This window comes from Berghia stephanieae, chromosome 3 (genome assembly GCF_034508935.2).
Source record: "Berghia stephanieae isolate SIO BIC M18660-M18661 chromosome 3, UCSD_Bste_1.3, whole genome shotgun sequence".
In the NCBI taxonomy this organism is placed as follows: Eukaryota; Metazoa; Mollusca; class Gastropoda; order Nudibranchia; family Aeolidiidae; genus Berghia; species Berghia stephanieae.
This window is the reverse complement of record NC_088362.1, coordinates 33,781,382-33,800,382: the sequence shown is the minus strand read 5'-3', so window position 1 is coordinate 33,800,382 and position 19,001 is coordinate 33,781,382. Positions and strand designations below refer to the sequence as shown.

At 34.7% G+C, this 19,001-nt stretch overlaps 1 protein-coding gene across 1 annotated transcript in view; it reads right to left on the bottom strand.

Annotated features, from left to right (window-relative positions):
- Positions 1-311: 311 nt before the first annotated feature.
- The window catches only part of LOC144967584 (gametogenetin-binding protein 2-like), a 19,664-nt gene continuing 974 nt past the window's right edge, over positions 312-19,001 (bottom strand). The window contains exons 2-13 of the mRNA XM_078905039.1: positions 17,286-17,449; positions 15,174-15,367; positions 14,386-14,529; positions 13,409-13,507; positions 13,126-13,236; positions 11,721-11,924; positions 10,842-11,016; positions 10,047-10,238; positions 8,454-8,709; positions 7,544-7,623; positions 4,421-4,507; positions 312-4,010 (exon numbers count right to left, since the gene is read on the bottom strand). Coding sequence (XP_078761165.1) covers positions 3,834-4,010; positions 4,421-4,507; positions 7,544-7,623; positions 8,454-8,709; positions 10,047-10,238; positions 10,842-11,016; positions 11,721-11,924; positions 13,126-13,236; positions 13,409-13,507; positions 14,386-14,529; positions 15,174-15,367; positions 17,286-17,384 — 1,818 coding nt within the window. The 5' untranslated portion in view covers positions 17,385-17,449 and the 3' untranslated portion in view covers positions 312-3,833. The remainder of the gene's footprint in view (positions 4,011-4,420; positions 4,508-7,543; positions 7,624-8,453; positions 8,710-10,046; positions 10,239-10,841; positions 11,017-11,720; positions 11,925-13,125; positions 13,237-13,408; positions 13,508-14,385; positions 14,530-15,173; positions 15,368-17,285; positions 17,450-19,001) is intronic.

Genomic DNA, 19,001 nt, shown 5'->3' with positions numbered 1-19,001 from the left:
CTACCCGGTATTTGGATAGATTAGCATCCACCCACAGGGTAACAAGCAATTGCTAAAATGTCGTTCTAACCCTATAGAAGCCGGGATAAGCTCCTACTCCATAGAGCCATGAGGACAAATTCCAGAAACATTGGCTGAAGCTGAAAGTGAAAGAAAGCGATAAACAATAGAGATTGCAGAATGTGACATGATGATCTCCCCAGCTCACAAGAAAAGGTTGAAAATCCCGGCCCACATTTCGCTTGTGTTTGAAATTTAAAAAAAAAATGAATGTCAAAGAATATTTTTTAAAAAGAACAAAAAGGCATCAATTTGGAAGTTCTTCATTCTTTTTTTTTATTTGCAATCAATTCATCATATGAGTCAGAAAAGTTCCGAGCTGAGGGGCTAAGCATCAATCAAAGTCAAAGTAAAGGTACATGGAGTCTGGTGTGGAAAGGTTCACTCATAAAACATGAAAATACAATTGAAAATTGTTTTATATAGTTATGACAGGACTGTACCATAATAAAAACAGGGATGCCAAATGATTTTTGAGAAAGTAAAATAAGAAAAACCTGATGATGAGCGGAACATCACATCTCACCTAAGACGGACTTGTAGAAATGAACAAAAACCTCTCTTCCCTTTCTGTTGCAATGAATGGGGCCTTTGTTGCATCAATTAAAAAAAAAAAATGATGTCTGGAGAAGAAGGACCTTTAATGGTTTGCTTCGAGGAGACATGAAAAGCTGCTGAGGATATAAAAAACTGAAAAACCGGACTATTGGCATCCTTGTAATAACTTATTAAAATTTAGCTAACGGGAAATAGAATGTTCTTGCATCCAATCATAGTAGCTAAGGTTAATTTGTTAATTGTTAGTTTTAGTGGTTACATAATATTAAAGTGACAAATCAGGGAGCAGGCACTGGTGTTAGTGTTAGATAAAGATCTGAAAAGTGTACATATGAGACAGTGCCAGCCAAAGCAGGAAATAGTAATACAAGGATAAAAACAAAACATATCCCCCAAAATCGACCTTCCCCAGTTTGTGTTTTGTGATGCAGGCGATGATTCACAGTGGAAACATGTTTCCTTGTGAAGAATACAGGCATTGGGCTCAGCCCAACTATCGGATTGCCTCCATGGTGCACTGGTGCTGGTAGCAAGTCTGACTGGTGATGAGGAAGTCTGAGGTTTGACCTCCAGTGGAAACAGGTTGATTTTTTTGGAATGGTTTTACTCTTGGTATTTTTTTGCCTGGCATTGTTTCATACATACTTGTTCAGATCATTAAAGGGAAAACTGCGACTACTATGACACCTTAACGTCACATAGATTTTAGAATTTGATCAGTGCCTGCAAAACTCTTGGGTCATATCATAAGTGCCTATATATTTAAAGGTTTGGATTACAAAATCCCAAGGAAATACTGGAATTTTCTATTCTTTTTTACCAAAGTCATGGAGACTTGGTACCATTTCATCCCACTGTAGAGAGACTTAAAAACGGGTACAGCCTCTTTAGTAACCTAACTACAACGTATTCAGAGAGACATTAAACTAAACAATCTGGGACAAAGAAAAGAAATTTTAAAAAATTGAAGTAATAATTAAAACAGCTTATAAGGAGGGGATTAAATTTTCAAATAAGAGAAGTTCTATTGTTAGTAATAGTCCCTGATCAACCCCCCCCCCCCCCCAAAAAAAAAAAAAAAAAATAGAAAAAGATTAAAACCAAAAACAAACCCGAATTTTTAAAACAGTTGAATAAAATATACAAAAACAACAAAGAAACATAATGACAGGCATGAGTGAGGCAATAGCATGGAATGTAAAAAGATAATAATAAAGAGAAAAAAATATGACACATGTAATGATGAACCTCACCTCCCCGGAAAAAAACAAAAACAGAACAATATACTAATTCCTGAGTCCTTTTCCTCAAAGCAGGACAATGACTTCAACATGACCAAGTGTCATCGGAGAAAGACTGAAACTGTACCCAAGGTTATGAACAAAGAAAAATATGTAAGGCACTCTAGAAAAATGTCCACATGTCGCTGAAAAGTACTTTTGAGATCCAGTTAATAAAAGGTGTTTTGGGACCTTCCGATGAAAATTAGGATTTCTAAATAATATTTTACTTCTGCCGACACTTTAAACCTTGAAATTGCTATGAAGGCTTTTTTTATAAACTTCAAATGATCAAAACTCAGACAATTTTTATTATGAATTAAATGGCAAAATATAGAAAATTGTTTAGACCTTTACACCACACTATGGCTGCCAACCCTAAACCATGAAAATATGTACAATGATGAAAAAAAATAAATATAATCCTGCAAAAACAATTATTTACCGTATCTAATCTAATACAGTAGTCATTGCTTTTCTGCATGTATTGCATTACTGCACGCTATTCCTGGATGACGGAATAGTTTTCTATATAATATGTCTCCATAAGTGTATGCTATGTTTCTACCATGTTCTACTTTTTCAATCCGATATTTTTACAATGGAAACGTACTTTCACACATCATAATTTATCAGGAAAATGCGACAGTGCCATAACGTTGTTACGAAAACTAATGAAATATTACTACACAGCGAATCTTCGTCGTTTGCCAAGCTATGCGAGGTGTCATAATCCATATGTGAGAGTGAGAGTTTACACCACTCAGCCATCCTGTCTACTTATGTAATACGTCTTCATAACTCTTTGACGATAATATTCTACTTTTACCATCAGATTTTTGTTTCACAACCAGTGTAAATCAATGACAATGGAAACACAGTCACAAATCATAAATTATCGGGGACATGCAATATCACGGCGATTCTTCGTCATTTGCCAGGCCAGGCAAGGTGTCATAATGTTATTGAAACTCTCCAACAATTGCAACCTATTTGGCATTGCAAACTTGTGCAAGGTCTAAGTGTTAATGGTTTTATGGGGAATGTGTTGGGTCAGGACTTAAAGTAATTAACGCAATTGACTGAAGTGCAGGGTGGACTGCATTGATTGGTGCTTAAATGCATGTGTGGGCTGTACCTTAAAGTCAGCAAAAGTCTCCCTTCACATATCGGATAACTGCATGCTTTTAAGCTCTCCCAATAGTCGTGCATAAAAGCGATGACTACTGTAATGGGCAATTAGATCATACTAATACTAGCGATATATAATTGATATTTAAATGAATGAATAAACTTTCTCTTTATAGACTATGTACCTATATCTGACCTAGTCAGATAATATTATTACAATCCTCAGCAAAATGTGTACAATGAACAAAAATACGTAAGAACACATTTTTTTTTTACGTAAGGTTGGGACCACCATACCAATAATTCTATTTCCATGAAAAGCGACATGAGGACCATTAATCTAGAGTTTCTCACAAATGATGAGATGAGAGCTACCATTGACACACATTTGCATAGTCAAAATAATTAGACGCAAACAAATGTAACAATACATCCAAGCTTAGATCTGGATTGATGTGTAGCAATTTGCAGGCCTGATAACCCAAAATTGATATGAGCTCACTGTCATAATGGGAATAATATCTGTTACCACAATAATAAAGCAAGTTCGGTTATCTGACCTGCAAACATGTGCATGTCGGCTGGTATTTATCACAATTATCACAGTCACAGAGTGAACTCTTTAAGATCAAGATGATTATCATATAAATTACTCCCTCATCTACAGACAGACTCATAGAAAGTCACTCAGAGGTAGAATGACAAACACATAACTTATCTTTCCAAATTGTTATTATACACAGACAATGCCCCTGTTAAAAATTAAGTGAAATAATAATATTAATATCATCATTATATTCCATATCATTGCCTGGGATTAAATTGACTGGACAAGTGGAGTTCTTGGAATCTGTCTCGCAGATGTTGTCGCAATTTCTGACGTTCGCTTTCCACCTCTCCCTTTTTGGCCCGAAACTCAAGGATTTCCTGTTCTGATATTTCAAATTCATCATCGTCATCTTCCTCATCACAACAATAATTCTATATGAAAATAGATATGAAAAAAAGGAAGGGTTATAGCATTTTCAATCAATTTCATAGATACATTAGTTTGACAGAATAAGGAATGGACAGAGACAGAGAAAGTTAGGGTGGTGGTGAGATGAAAAAGGAAACTGAATTGGGATGTCTTGAGAGGGGAAAAGAAACAATTCTGCAGGGACATTTAGATGGACTCCAGAGGGAAAGGAAGGTCCAAAACAACATGGCGCAGAATGGTGGAAAAAGGAAAGGAATGAAATTAGATGGCACTCAAGTAGCCAAGGACCAGATGAAATGGAAGGAAAGTATCTAGGCCTTATGGGCCTCCTGGTGCTGAGAAATTTAAGGTTAAGTTAAGGAAAGGTTATTTCGTCTTAACATTTTCACCCCCCTCCCCCACTTGTACTTACCTCTAATAGTAGATCTTGAAGAGAAGGGTGTTCCTTTGGAGGAGGTAGAGTTTCCTTGATGACATCTATTGCTGGAAAACTTTGAGTCTGAGGAAACAATACATTTACGTACATGGATATTTTTGTTTTCTATAAGAGAGAGAGAGAGAGTGAGAGAGAGAGAGAGAGTGAGAGAGAGAGAGAGAGTGAGAGAGAGAGAGAGAGAGAGAGAGAGAGAGAGAGAGAGAGAGAGAGAGAGAGAGAGAGAGAGAGAGAGAGAATGATCCATGAATTTATTCAGCCAGGCAACTTTAAACTTTAATAATACATAATCATTTATTATTTATTCATTTGTTTATTTGCTAACGTATTAATATATTATTAAAATGTACTCAAAGTAAATAAGCCACATTAATGAGAATTATATGAACAAATTTTAGAGCGTTAACTATCCACTAAGCATGCTCAAAGCGCTTATCAAAGTGCCCCAATCTAACAGCAATAATAAAAATGTAGGAAGGCATATGCAGTCATTATGGTAAAGTAGTCCTTCAGAGCCATTAGGTTAAAGCAGCCGGTGTTTATCCCGGTTTCTATAGCGTGAAGCAGACAATAACAATTGCTTGCTATCCTTTGAATAGGTCTATCGCAAAGTACTTTTCATCCAATCTAACAGAACCAGCTACCTAACACTGCTGGGGCGACAATGGGTGTGTGTGTGTGTTTATGTGTTAAGGAAAATCAATCACATTTCCTTTGCGCGTGAATCAAATGCTCTACCAATTGAGATATTGGGACTCCCCTGCAACCTTTAAGGAGCTATTATAATTTATAATGGTTTTTTTCACAGAGACAATGCTGTTCCCAGTCAGGTACTAATTCTAAGGTGAGGAAATGTGAGTCGTGCCTTTTCGAAAGTCAACTTTGTATCCCCCACAACTGGGTACAAACCTTCAACTTACTGGTATAAAATCAAATGACATAACATAACACTAAACCATCACGCAAGTTGATAAAATTAAAATGATGTAAAATTAAGCAGTAGCAACAACCTCAGTAAAATCTGATATTTTCAATGTGTTTATTTGACTTCTTTTTTCTTTTCTTTTCTTTTTTGACAGTTGCTATTGTCGTCAGATCCAATACTAGCTGGATTCTAGCAAGCTCTGCAATACATCACGCTGGAGCTGGGTGATAAAATTTTTCTACATAATAAGTCGTTACCTCCCATGAACATGGGATTTCGGCACAATTTTGGTTTCTCCCGAGAGTGCGCTAGAATCCAGTGAGTACTGTATCTGAATAGCAAAAATATTCAATACCAGTGGCTTCATACCGGGGTGTACATATATGCAGGTCTGACATCTGAACGCAATTATGGGCCTAGTTTAATGTTGTAATTGACAATATTTTACGTCATTTAAAAAAAATTTCCATTATAACAATCAATTGCTTGTAACAGACGGAAGTAAAAAAGTATGACAATTTTTTACCACCTCCCCCCCGCCCTGCATCAGTCGGTCAAACTCAAAACTAAATCCAAAATGACAGAGCATAAGAAAATTTTTTATATTTTAAGGAATATTTTATAAGTTGTAAATATCATTTCATTCATACATTTATTATCCACTACATAAAGATATGATACACTTTTGCCTCAAAGGTCATATCATTCTCATGCCTTATGCTAGAACTTATTGTTTATTGTAACCAAGTGAATATTCAAATTATTAGACTCATGAATTTTAAATAAATTGCAAAATAGAAAAAGATACTGATACAGCCAATCCTTCTTTGTTTCCTAAGTCGATTATACCTCCTTCATGCAATATATTATTTCACTATAATCAGATAAATCTTATGATAAAATGCAAGCTGAAGGGAGGGATAGGAAATGGTGAGAAGATAATGAGAGTGTGTGTGTGTGTGTGTGTGTGAGAGAGAGAGAGAGAGAGAGAGAGAGAGAGAGAGTGAAGAGAGAGAGAGAGAGAGAGAGTGAAGAGAGAGAGAGAGAGAGAGAGAGAGAGAGAGAGAGAGAGAGAGAGAGAGAGAGAGAGAGAGAGAGAGAGAAACAGAGACTACTGTACCAGAATCAGACTTATATGAATTTACTTCTCTCTCATCTTCATTAGAAGTGTTCTAAGAATTCTTTAATTATCCATAAATGTTTGTTTTTTTGTTTTTAAGGGTTTTACGGCGCTTGCAACACATTTAGGTTATATCAGCGCCAGTAAAAAGGAAGAAAATGGGATAGTAAAAAGTTATAGAATTACAATGTAAGCACCCAAGAAAAAGTAAGACATAGGGGAACTGGGAACAAATAGGGATCAGATGTAGATTCCAAGAGCATACCACCAGTGTACTTAGTTTGAGATCACCTAAAAGTCTCATCCAGACACAAGCACAGGTCCCAACTAAGAGGAATACACTCAAATGTTTACCAATCATTTAATATAATATGTAAACTCAACATAATACAATGCATAACAGAGAGATGATTTACAAGAAAAAAAAAACTATAACTATACATTCGACTGTTTCCCTCCCAGCCAAAGAGCTCCGGCAAGGATCAGGACAAAACTAAGTAATCTCATTCCAAGACAATGACAGGAAACAATTGGAAAACGGGTATGGGGGGATAGAAGACACAGCATGTACCTCCCCGCCCACTATGGGAGGTCAGGATCCCCACCCAGTTATCCATAAACAAAAGTCCCTAAACATTATAACGACCCATCTCTTTCCCCAAGATAACTACTCGTCTTGTGTCAGTTTTGACACTCGGCGCCAGCCTGTCTGGGTTGACGTCATTAAACTGGTAGTGTCTATGGAATTCGTGCAAATGAACACAGGTATCAAATTATGACATACGACCATGATCACGTTTGATTTTCCTGTCTCAAGTAATTCCCATTCATGAAATATTACAACTAACTCGGAGATTAAGCTGAAAGAAAAAAACAAAAAACAAAAAAAACAAAACGGATTTCTTTTTGATGAACATCGGATAATGGCTAAAAAGTCTGAGACGTTGGAAAAGACGGAATTCCGCCCAAAAAAAAGCGGAAAATTAAGAGCACTGAACCATGAGCCCATAATAAATTGGGTTATCAGACTTGCAAGAAAGTGTATGCCTCTTCATACCGTTTGCCCTGAGGCTTTCTTGGGTGATGCTCTAAGTACATCACAATCACATTTATCAGCAATACTGTTTGTAGATCCTTCTGTGAAAGAAAAAAAAAAAGCAATTGTTCACATGCTACAAATAAAAGAAATCTTTATTTTACAAATGCTAAAAGATATTTTGGTAGCTGAAATTGATTTTAAAAATTTAACAAATTTCAAAAACCCTGATAAAATAACAAACAATAAAATATACTATATCATGGGAAGTGATACTAAGCTGATAGGAGTTGTGGACTGTAAAAAGTAATGAACAAAAATGAATATAACAGCTTCTAAAAAGAACAAAATACCAAACACGGAGCATTTCAGTCTTAAAACTCTTCTTCAGCTAATAACAAAAACAATAAAAACATTAATAAAAAAACTAAAATCCAGACAGCCTGAAACATATTACTTATAAAACCAGCCTATCAAACATGAAAACTATGAATGACAAATTATAAGTTTAAAAGTTAAAAACAAAAACCCTATCAGTTGAAATATTTTGACTTACAAAGAAAATGACAGCCATCTCACTAGAACAACCAGACACACAACGAAATTCATGCATTCAAAGAAAAATCCACTCAAAAACAATAAAACCCAATCTACAAACTTAAACATCTTCAAATATCATTTGCACCCTGCACTATCAAAGACTGGAACGCTCTTCTCGAATCAGATTCCAATTGTAACATGTAATTATTGAAAGAACGGTAGATTCAATTGTTTCAATTTATTTTCTTTTTAAAATTGTTATTGGCCGAGTGATAGTGTGAGGAGCTTGAAAAAGTTTAAAATGCATGCAATTCGACAAAGTAACATTTAAAAAATAGGTTAAGAAGAAAGACAATATAAGTTTTTCAAAATAGTTCTAAAAGAAATTTACCTTCTGACCCCTCGTTGGAACCTTGAATACTACAACTCTCACAACTGTCCGTGTCGAGAGATTCCAACCAGTTTGGAGGTTTATCTGTGCTAGCACAGTTGTGATCGGCACATGACGGCTGATGCCTCAGACTACAGTCCTGTAGAGACACAGTCAATGAATTGAAGTTAGCATCACCACAGTGGTCAGGGTGATGACTTCTGTAAGGCTTGGAGTGTTGGTGTTCTCTGGGATTGTTTGGCTCAACAGACGAACACTGAGAAGGAAAAGATTTAAATGTGCAATAATACAATACATCAGGACATATCAATTGCACTAATTCGATGGCTTTAATCCTAAGTGAACATGCATATTAACAAGTCTGATAACCAAATGCAAGTATAAAACTAGTCATTGAACAGACCCAGCTACCAATCACTGCTATGTGAACAGGGGGGTCAGAAAAAATCTCGACAACACCTGGGATTAATCTTGGCCCCTTTGCATGTGAAGTGAGTGTTCTACCAAGTAATCTATTGGGACCTCCAAGAATGGGCTTGATTTAACATTGGTGTGATGGGCAATATCTTACATTGGTTTGAGAGTATTTCCAATACAATAATGAGAGGCCATAACAATTTGGGTTATCAGACCTGCAAATAAGTACACATCGCTTTTGTTGCAAACTATTCAACTCAAAGAACATGATGGTTTTCTAATCTTAAGGCCAATATAATTATTCGACCAGTGATAAATATTGGGAAAAACTATCCACTGAAAATGTTTTGTTTTGACTCGTGACAAAACCATTCACATCCGCTGGATCATCAAATCATTATAGATTTTTAAAAAATCTCCTGAATAGTTGAGTTTGCCCAAGCTGAACAGTTTGTGTTCTTTTGTGTTCAAAGCCATGGATATTTCAATTAATTTACAAACATATAAAGGATTCTTAAAAACGCTCTTCTAATATTATCAAAACTGATTATTGTCATTTAAAAAGTGACAATTTTATCTCCTGATGATACTGATAACCATTATAATCATGCTATAATGTGGCTAGAAATAAGCGGGTTGAGTTTTTAATGCAAACATTTAAGCCAATTTGTTATATCTGAATGTATAATTCTTCCCGACTAAGTGGCTTATTCAAAGTTGTTGTTTTTCTTCTCAGAACCATCTAACTCTAACAATCTTGACACATACATCAAAGTGATTTTAAACTAAATATATATCATATTATTATTATAAGCTGCTAGAAGCTGTGGACTATAAAAAGTAATGAACAAAAAAAATGAATATAACACCTTCAAAAATACCAAGCATGGAACAGTTTGGGCTCCAAACCCTTCTTCAGCCACTAACCAAAAAAAAACCAACACATAAATACATCACTTCAAATCCAGACAGACAATAGAGAAATATTTGGCACATCATGTCGGCACATTTGTACCAGCAAATTCCCCAATTTTCCCCAAGATTTCCTGACTCCCTGAAAAATTCCCTATTTTTTCCCGATTTCCCAACTTGCCTGCTCCCTAACTTGTTACTTTGATATGCAAAAATTCTAAACAAGATTCCACTTTAACTAACACAATGCTTAAATCCACTCACCTTACAAACTTCCTCTATCACAGATGAATCTTTATCACTTTCACAAGGAGTACTTTTCTGAGCTTTGGCTTTTTTCTGCTTTTTCTTCTGTCTCTTTAACTCTCTCTTCTCCTCTTGCCTTTTTTCTTTCTCCTCAAGTTCTTCACACATCAATTCCAAATTGGACACCCCTTGTTTCTCTTCAAGTGCAGACTGTTGTTAATGCAATTGAGGCAAATTCACAATTTAATTTTTTAAAATGTTTGCAGCATTCGCGGAATGCACATTTTATCAGAAACAAAGTGGACCAATATGCTCCTATTAATGACGAAACTGTTAAAATATATAAATATCAAAATACACAGGAATTGACACGATATTGACACTATAAAAAAGGAAAGATTATTAAAGAAATAGTAAATACAGATAAGGTGCTTTCAACCAGACAAAATAAAATTAATAGGAGTTATCTATTTCCACTATTTACAATGAAAATAGCATAGTACTTGATAAAGTGATAATCTTCTTCCTTGTCGTGGTTGTTGTAGTAGCCTTTTAACTAGAGGATCCAGACTACACTTAATATATATAAATTTCAACACACACACACACATATAATTTCACAATACGGGCTGCGATCAGTTCAGAATTGAAACAGCGGAGATTTGAGACATATGACCAATATACACATTCAGAGCACTGATTCTTAATAATAAAGACAGAATAATGAATCATAGATCCTAAAAACACAAGAATGCTAATAAATCTGAGATATCTAGCAACAATAAATACATAAATGAAAACATAAACTCTAACCTGGTAACTTTTCCTCAGGCAATCCATTCCAATATAAAAGAGAAGCAGCCAAGTTTGTTCCTCACTTCTCACTTTCTGCCAGACTCGATGTAACCTTTCAAAGATGTGAATCCCCAGGCATGTGAGCACTTCTTCTTGAGCAATGTCTAACGTTTTAGCGTGTCGGTCCCGCTTACTGGAAATGTGTTAAAAATCAGTGTGGGGAGATTTGGAGATTGTGAAAGCAATACACGGATAGAGTAGAATTCTAAAATATTGTTTCTAGCTTTTCTATCCAAGTACTGAACAGGATACAAATACATACTGAATGTTGTAAATAACGAAATGAAGGGTTTGAAATAATCAGTCAATTTCTTGTAATTAGAGACTACTCCTTCACCTGACCATTGCATTCAATAGAAAATATGTCAGGATAAGAACTGCCTCCTTCCTCCAATAGTTTATCACCCTAGAATTAGGATGCAGGCACAGTATAGAGTACTTTCCATCAAACCCAATATTGGACCCAGGTACCCAGTCACTGATGATATAAGCCAGTGTCCAACTATGCCTGTATACCAGTTGGAAAGTTTCCCAATCACTGAGAGCACATTCGTTTTATAAGTCATAACAAAACAGTGTAAGAAGTATTTTCAGTTTGTACATGTGCATGCTTTCAGTAAATGAAAAAAAAAAAAGATGCATAAGGGCCAGCACATTTGGTTTAAAATCCTGCAAGTTTTGAATTTTTTTTTTGGAACAAAACCTTACTATTAATATTTAGTGAACTATTTTGAAATATTTAAAAAAATCAAAAACAGCCAAACGTATGTCAGGATTTCTGAAAAGCAGACAATCTGGCATCCGTGATAATGTCAACAAATTGTAACAATGATTCACCTTTCGAGAAATTCTGGCTCTGCTTTTTCCAGCAGATGAGCAATGAAATCGGTATCATTTAGGACATGGATGTGTCTGTCTTTGGTGCAACATCGTAGATTTTCATACAGGGCAGGACAGTAACCAGCCTCTTTAGAACTCTCTTGTTCCCCAATTAATATGTGATAGGCCTGTAAAACCTTGGATTTGCATTCACTACAGAATCTGTTGACATAGACAAAAGTACAGTAATGAAGACAATATTTTAATAAATCCATTTTAAAATATGATGAAGAAAAATGAATATAATGGCTATGAACAAGAACAAAATACCAATCACAGAACGTTTCGGGCTCAAGACCCTTTTTCAGCCAATAACAAAAACATTAAAAAACGTTCATATATCACTTAAAATACAGAGAGACAGCAGAGAAATATTTGGCATGTCTTATCTCTGCAAGCCCAAAAGGTTCAGTTTGATAATTTGTTCTTTTGCAAAGCCATTATATCCATTTTTGTTCATTATTATTTACAATCCACAGCGTCAAATAACTTAGCATCACTTTAAACAAGGAACACTTTTGCTTCAATTATTAACTGTAGGTTTTTAGAATTCACCAGTTAAATGGGAAAATACAAAATATGATCCAAGCATTGAACTAGAATTCAACCATACATCTGAACAGAATCCTTAATAAAAGGTACACACTTAGATATTTTTGTATCAGAAAGAAATGCATCGAAGAAAATATAGTCTCAAAATCTGATTTTCCAGCAATCCAAGAAAGCACCTAAACAAGATAAAACAATCACATATGAGGATGATTATCGTACGCTTGGGAACAATGGCAAAGTTACATTAGGTACAAATATTAAAGTTTTATTTCCTTTATAGACCAGTCTAAAGTTTAATACTACAAGCTAAGTACTAATGTCTTGGGATAGAGATGTAGTTTGATCTAGAAAAACTGATTCACTGGTGAGTAATAGAAAACAAAACTATTTTCACCACTTTCCTTAATGTAAATTTTTTTTTTTTAATTATAAAAAAAAAATTATTAATTTAAAATTTAAACAATTGTCATCAAATATTGTCTCTATGTACCAATTTCACCTAAATCAGATGCAAGTTTGCTCAAAGAAAGGACTTACCTCTATGTCTCGTGGGACGAGTATTAACTGGTTCCTTCTTCAATTTTCGAAAGATTATAAGATATTACATGCATTACAATCAGGTTTTAAATGGTTTCAATTGCTAAAAATTGTTTTATTCAAATCGAGAAAATAGCTCAAAATGTTAATATACAGCTATCAACAAAATATAAATAATTTAAATAATTTTTTTTCTCAATTTGAAGAAATGTGGAGATAGAACCAGTTAATCCTCAGTCCACACTTTGTTGGTCATGTGACCCTGAAAACTCACTTATGCTTTTCAAGATAGGAATCGACTGTCACCAGTAGTTTATTCATATCTATGACCAAGATTCGTTCTCGACATCCATTAGACAGGGCATCCCAGGCTTCTATCCAGCAGCTACACATCATGAGAAAGAAAAGAAGGACAAATGTTTATATTCCAACAAACGTTTTTTTTTTAATAAATAAAAATAATAGAAATAAAAAATAAAATAAAAATTTTAGTTTTATTTTTACTCCACACTCCTCTATGTGGGCAAAATGACAACCAAATAATTAGCAATGCTTACCCTATAGACCTTGTTTTGTGTGTATCTAAGGAATGCAGATTGCAACGTTTATTTTTTTTCTTTCTTGGAATTGACTCCACCACTAAATGAAGCTTGGAACTGAAATGAGAAAATGTTAAAAAAAGAATTAAATATATATATATAATTTTTTAACGAAGATGAACAAAAATAACTATAGTGTGGTACACTGTGCAAGCACTAGGAACAACTACAAAAGACATTTATCTTTAATGCCATGGCACAAGGCCGAAAGCCTCAGCTGGTTGTTGATTAGAAAAAGTAAGTAGATAATTAAGTCATATTCTAGTGGTGTTAATTGGCATATTAATTCTGTGATGTCAAATTGAAAAAAAAACCTCATAATCTATAAGAGTAACTCTGCAAAAGGCCAAAAATTATGTGTTTAACAATATTTACGATCACTCTCCGTAATTAAATCAAAGAGACAGCAAACAAAAATGCTCTGTAAAATTAAAATACACTGGCGGAAAAAAAAGGTGAGCCCACCCTCCCACCCCCTTGTCCAAAATGCCAATCCCTGTCCCCATAAAGGACTTCTCGTTAATGGAAATGACCAGAGGTAAAACCAGTTTGTTGAGCAGGAAACTAGTAAAAGGAAAAGTTTCGTCATGTGACAAAGTTTCAAATCCAGGCTGTAATTGATACACTATCAAACGAGCCTCAGTAAAGAAAAGCAACCACAGCATCAATCACAGCGGTTGACTGAGAGGAAAAAAAACCCACTGAGTATATCAAAAAAGAAAAATATTAATAATAATACCAATAATAATAATAATGAAGAAGAAGAAGAAGAAGAAGAAGAAGAAGAAGAAGAAGAAGAAGAAGAAGAAGAAGAAGAAGAAGAAGAAGAAGAAGAAGAAGAAGAAGAAGAAGAAGAAGAAGAAGAAGAAGAAGAAGAAGAAAAAGATGATGATGATGATTTTGATGACGATGACAAATCTAACACTAACACTTACCCATGAACAAAGAAGAGTGAGAAGAGTGATGGAGGAGAGAACAAATAGTTGAAATGAACTGAGAGTTCTCCTCTAGGTGTGATCACCAATGGTTCTATAGCAGGATGTTGGGACTTTTGCAACTGTTGATACAATCTTTCCACACTAAAATACCATGGAGGTGGAGGAAGGCAGAAAATAATAACAGATTACATTCATTGAATAAATTTCATAGGAATGAAATCATTTTCCAAAGTGTAATTAAGTCGTTTTAATAAGATATTACAAACCATGGATGCATACAGCAACAATGACAACAGTGAGTGTTACGCTCATGGTTTAAAGTATATGCACATGTGACTCATCGCTTCAAAGAAGTATAAAGTCAGGTTGGTTTAGAGGTGAGACACTCTAAAGCAATTTGTATTAAAGTAAATGAAGAGATTCCATTGCGGGGATTTACAGAAAAATGATTGAAGCCTTTAGTAGATTCAATATTAGGTGCCTATAAAAAAACTTGAGCTTTTATTATAATGGAAACCAAGACAACAGCAACACTTTACATGTAAGATGAGACAAGATGCCTGTTAGACGATTTTACATATTTTTTATAAAACAATGCCGTTAACGACCAAGTATTCATTTTATACCTGAGTGTAGTGAGAGAATGTGAGTAAAGAGTTTTTTCCAAGGACTCAGCCTTGTGCTGCCCACAGGAGAACTCGAACCAGGGAACTATGAGTCCTAAAGAGAGTGTCATAAAACAAGAATACAAAATCAGACATGTATAATAAAATTTTAAAATTTACCTCTTTTTACAACCTACACAAGGCACTAAATTGGAGAGGGAGCTGAAGAATTCCTTGCTCGGAACCAAAAGAGCAACTGCAACTTCATCTTTTGATAGGGTATTCCATTTATTTGTGAACTGTTCCAAATCCTTCAGTTTCATTCCGCATCTGTTTCCACATTCCATACATTTATCATAAAATTGAATTATCATCTGAAACAAGGAAAATAAAACTTCGTTTTTTTAAAAACAATCAACCATACATGTACAACCTGTTTTAGTAATTTTGTTTGCTATTGACAGTTGGAAAGTGAATCAAGTTGAGATATTCACGAAAACTAAATATTGTTAAAACTGTTTACTTGAATGATGAATGTCAACAACAAAGGAAGGCAAGGCGATCAGGATTAACTTTTTAAAAAATATTGCAAAAAAGTCCCCCCTCCCCCCCCCCCCACCCCGAGATGGAATATAGATAATCTATCAAATGCCTGATGTCAACAGGAATCACCCATGCCATCCAAAGAGAGCAAATTGGGGGTTAATAATCTTCCCCAAGAAAGTGCCTGAAGCTGGGCTCAAATCCAGGGGACCATCTGGGTCACATTGCAATGCCTTAACCACTCAGTCATTTCACGACCCCCTCCCCCCTATTAATTTATGAAGGAGATAAATTGCACAATAAAGAGGAGATACATTGTAAAAGAACACCGAAACGGTTTTTTAAAATAGCTTTAGAATAGACCTGTAAATGAGCTCTATAAAAATTGACTGAGACTGAAACTCACTGAAACTCTTTGTATCAGAAAAATCCAAAGAATCGAGATGAATAGTAAACAGCAAGCTCACTTGAGCAAAACAATGGCAGAAAACTAATTACGTGGGAATTAATTAGGCTACTTACAATTGTTTCTTATAATTAGGTACCCAATCAGTGAAGAAACGGTCAACCAGTTTGTTTATAACGTGAGGCAATCGAGATGTGCTTGTAGCAATCATATAACTTTCGATTTGAAGGTGTCTTCATAACGCACTTCCGGCTTTCGCTTTAAACTTTTCTATACTTTTAGGTTCCACCAAGTAAATGTGGTCAATTTTGGCTTAGATGAAACAGTTAAATTTATCGCTCGGCAGCTCAGTTAAAATTGGCTACCATTGGGTTTGGAAAGTGAAAAGATAATTTCACGAAGGCTGTGTGAAAATACACTGGGGTGTGTTCAGACACGGCAATTCTAAGAAGCATCGCTTAGCCTTGGCAATATATCTATCGTAAATAAAAATGGCCCTTGAGCTATGCGTAGCGCTGTGGAAGGTTCCTAATTACTTCATGGTCATTCCGACTACGATTCATGAATTCTTTCTTTCTTCGTTTCTTTATTTCTTTTTTTTTTTGATATTTGAATTTGACGAATTGACTGATCTCAGTTAATTGACTGAGAATTTACAGGTCTATATAGAAATAAGATTGATGTTTATGAATTATTCATGTGAAATGCACCCCCGCCCCCTCCCAATATACATTTCAATTGTGGCCATCAAATATAAATTTCTCATTATATATTATACATCAATTCAAGAATGTTAAAACAATGAGGTATATAACAACATTATGTGGAAAAGATGTACCAGCTTTGGAAATAAAAATAGAGAATTCTTAGTGGATTATATTTGAAACAACTTTGTCGATTTGGTCACTAAATCAAAACGGCATATATCAACGGCAATAATAATAATAATAATAATAATAATAATAATAATAATAATAATAATAATAATAATAATAATAATAATCAATAATAATTAATAAATAAATAAATAAATAAATAAATAAATAAAATAAATAAGTGTAAGTAAATAATTAAAATAAGTGAAATAAAACAAGCATTGCATTAATCTGATATATTTCCTTTCACTTTCAGACAGGGAATGATTTATTGTAGTCAGTTTGAAGTATTTAAAAAAGTAAGATTTGTTGAAGGTAGAGTTGCTGGCAAAGGTCTCAAATAAAGAAGAAAAAGACCAAAAAAAAAAAAAAAAAAAGAACACATAAAAACACACACACACTAAAAAATTTATTAAAACAGTCATTATCCATAATATGAACCTGATAACAAAAATGTGTCTTAATTACCTTTATTCCATCTACTTCAAAAGGTGCTTGCCGCCTTTTGAATTCATAGCTCTCATAAGAGTCACAAACAGAAACTAGTCTGGCCATGTTATTAAGCATTGCAATTCACAACACAGAATAAGTATGTGAAGAGCAACTTGATATTCAGTCAGTAGTTGAAGGTCCTTGAATGAGGAAAATATTTCCATTAAAATCATTATAAATATCAACACAAAACCCTAACATTCTAATTTTGATTCCACACAAACTGTAACAGTAATATGTTATTCACCAGCAATACTTAATTAAGTCTATTGGTGCGACTGCGCCAAGATTACCAAACAGGAAATCTCACGACTACTGTGGCAATGCCTTATATTTAACGAGGTTACTATAGCTTCCGCGTCGGCATCTATATTTAGCACCTTGACACCGCCTTGACATAAATGGAATTTTCCATTATCCTCATACTCATAAGGAAATGTAGTAAGAGTAAAACAGTCATTGATTTTGATTAGTCAAAAGTTTTTTATCCATCAGGCGATGGGGATTTACAAGGTTACAAGACCATTACAATTGTACCGTGTGAACGGAAGCGTTGCGTGGGTAAATGTAAAAAAAAACTCTGGTCTCTGCAATCCTGACAAGCCAGATAAGTTTGGGATCAAGTTTTTTAAAACTTTGTGACAGTGCCACTGGTTACTGTCACAATTTCAAATTTTACTCTGGAAAGAAGGACAGCACCTCACACAGAGCAACGTTCGATGTGGTTGACAGACTCTGTACACTGGATGTGGCAGGAGACTGCACATGGATAATTATTACACACTCGTCCTGATCTCTTCTCCCATCTCAATAGGAAATATTGCCCACCCAAGTACATGATTCTTAAGCCCACTAAAAAGAACCCCAAGACAAAGGTGTTGACCAATGGGACTCTCAATCTCCTTTATTTCCACAGCAAAAGAGAGGTCAAAATTTTAACCACTGTGCATGACAACTCAAGGGTGCTGACACAGATTGGATCGAATCTGTGCAGCTAAAAGGAGTAAAATGAAAGGTGGCCTTACCCACTGAGCTGCCTATCCACACCGCTATCGGAATATTTTAAATTCATATATGAGCTCAACATATTTCCACCATTTTTGCTTCCTTGTTTTGGTAGTTATTTTCATCTCTGATTCGAATAAAAATATGTTGTTGGATCTAGTTTTGTGGACGTGTGATACTAAATTGTATTGTCTTGTGCGAAGCAGACAGGAAAATAACAGGTGTAGGTTTTGGGCTTTGGGGCGAACAACACCATGGCCTAGGAATTTGTCCGCGACATAAAAATTATTCCCGGTCGTCCCCAAAATTGTGGCCAGAATGAGCAAATTATAGAAACAAGAGATGATCAATAAAGTTAACAGGTAGGTTGGTAATGAAAATTTAAATGGTTGGTGGACTATGAACAGATTTGATGATTAACAACTTTCTTCCTGGTTGAAAATAAAAAGTCGAATTGCCAGTTTGACGTTTTAAGATCAAAGTAACAAAAGAAATTTCATTGATCCATATGCTTTAAAATATTTTTTTAAAAAAGAGCTGGATTTGACATTTGATCACTATTTACTTTTATCTTGTGTTAAATATCACTTGATATATTAACTGTTTTGGGACACAACCACTAGTATTTTTTCCAGAATATTTGGTATTTTTCACGCCTAGTTTGGCATTTTGCATAAAATCTTTCTG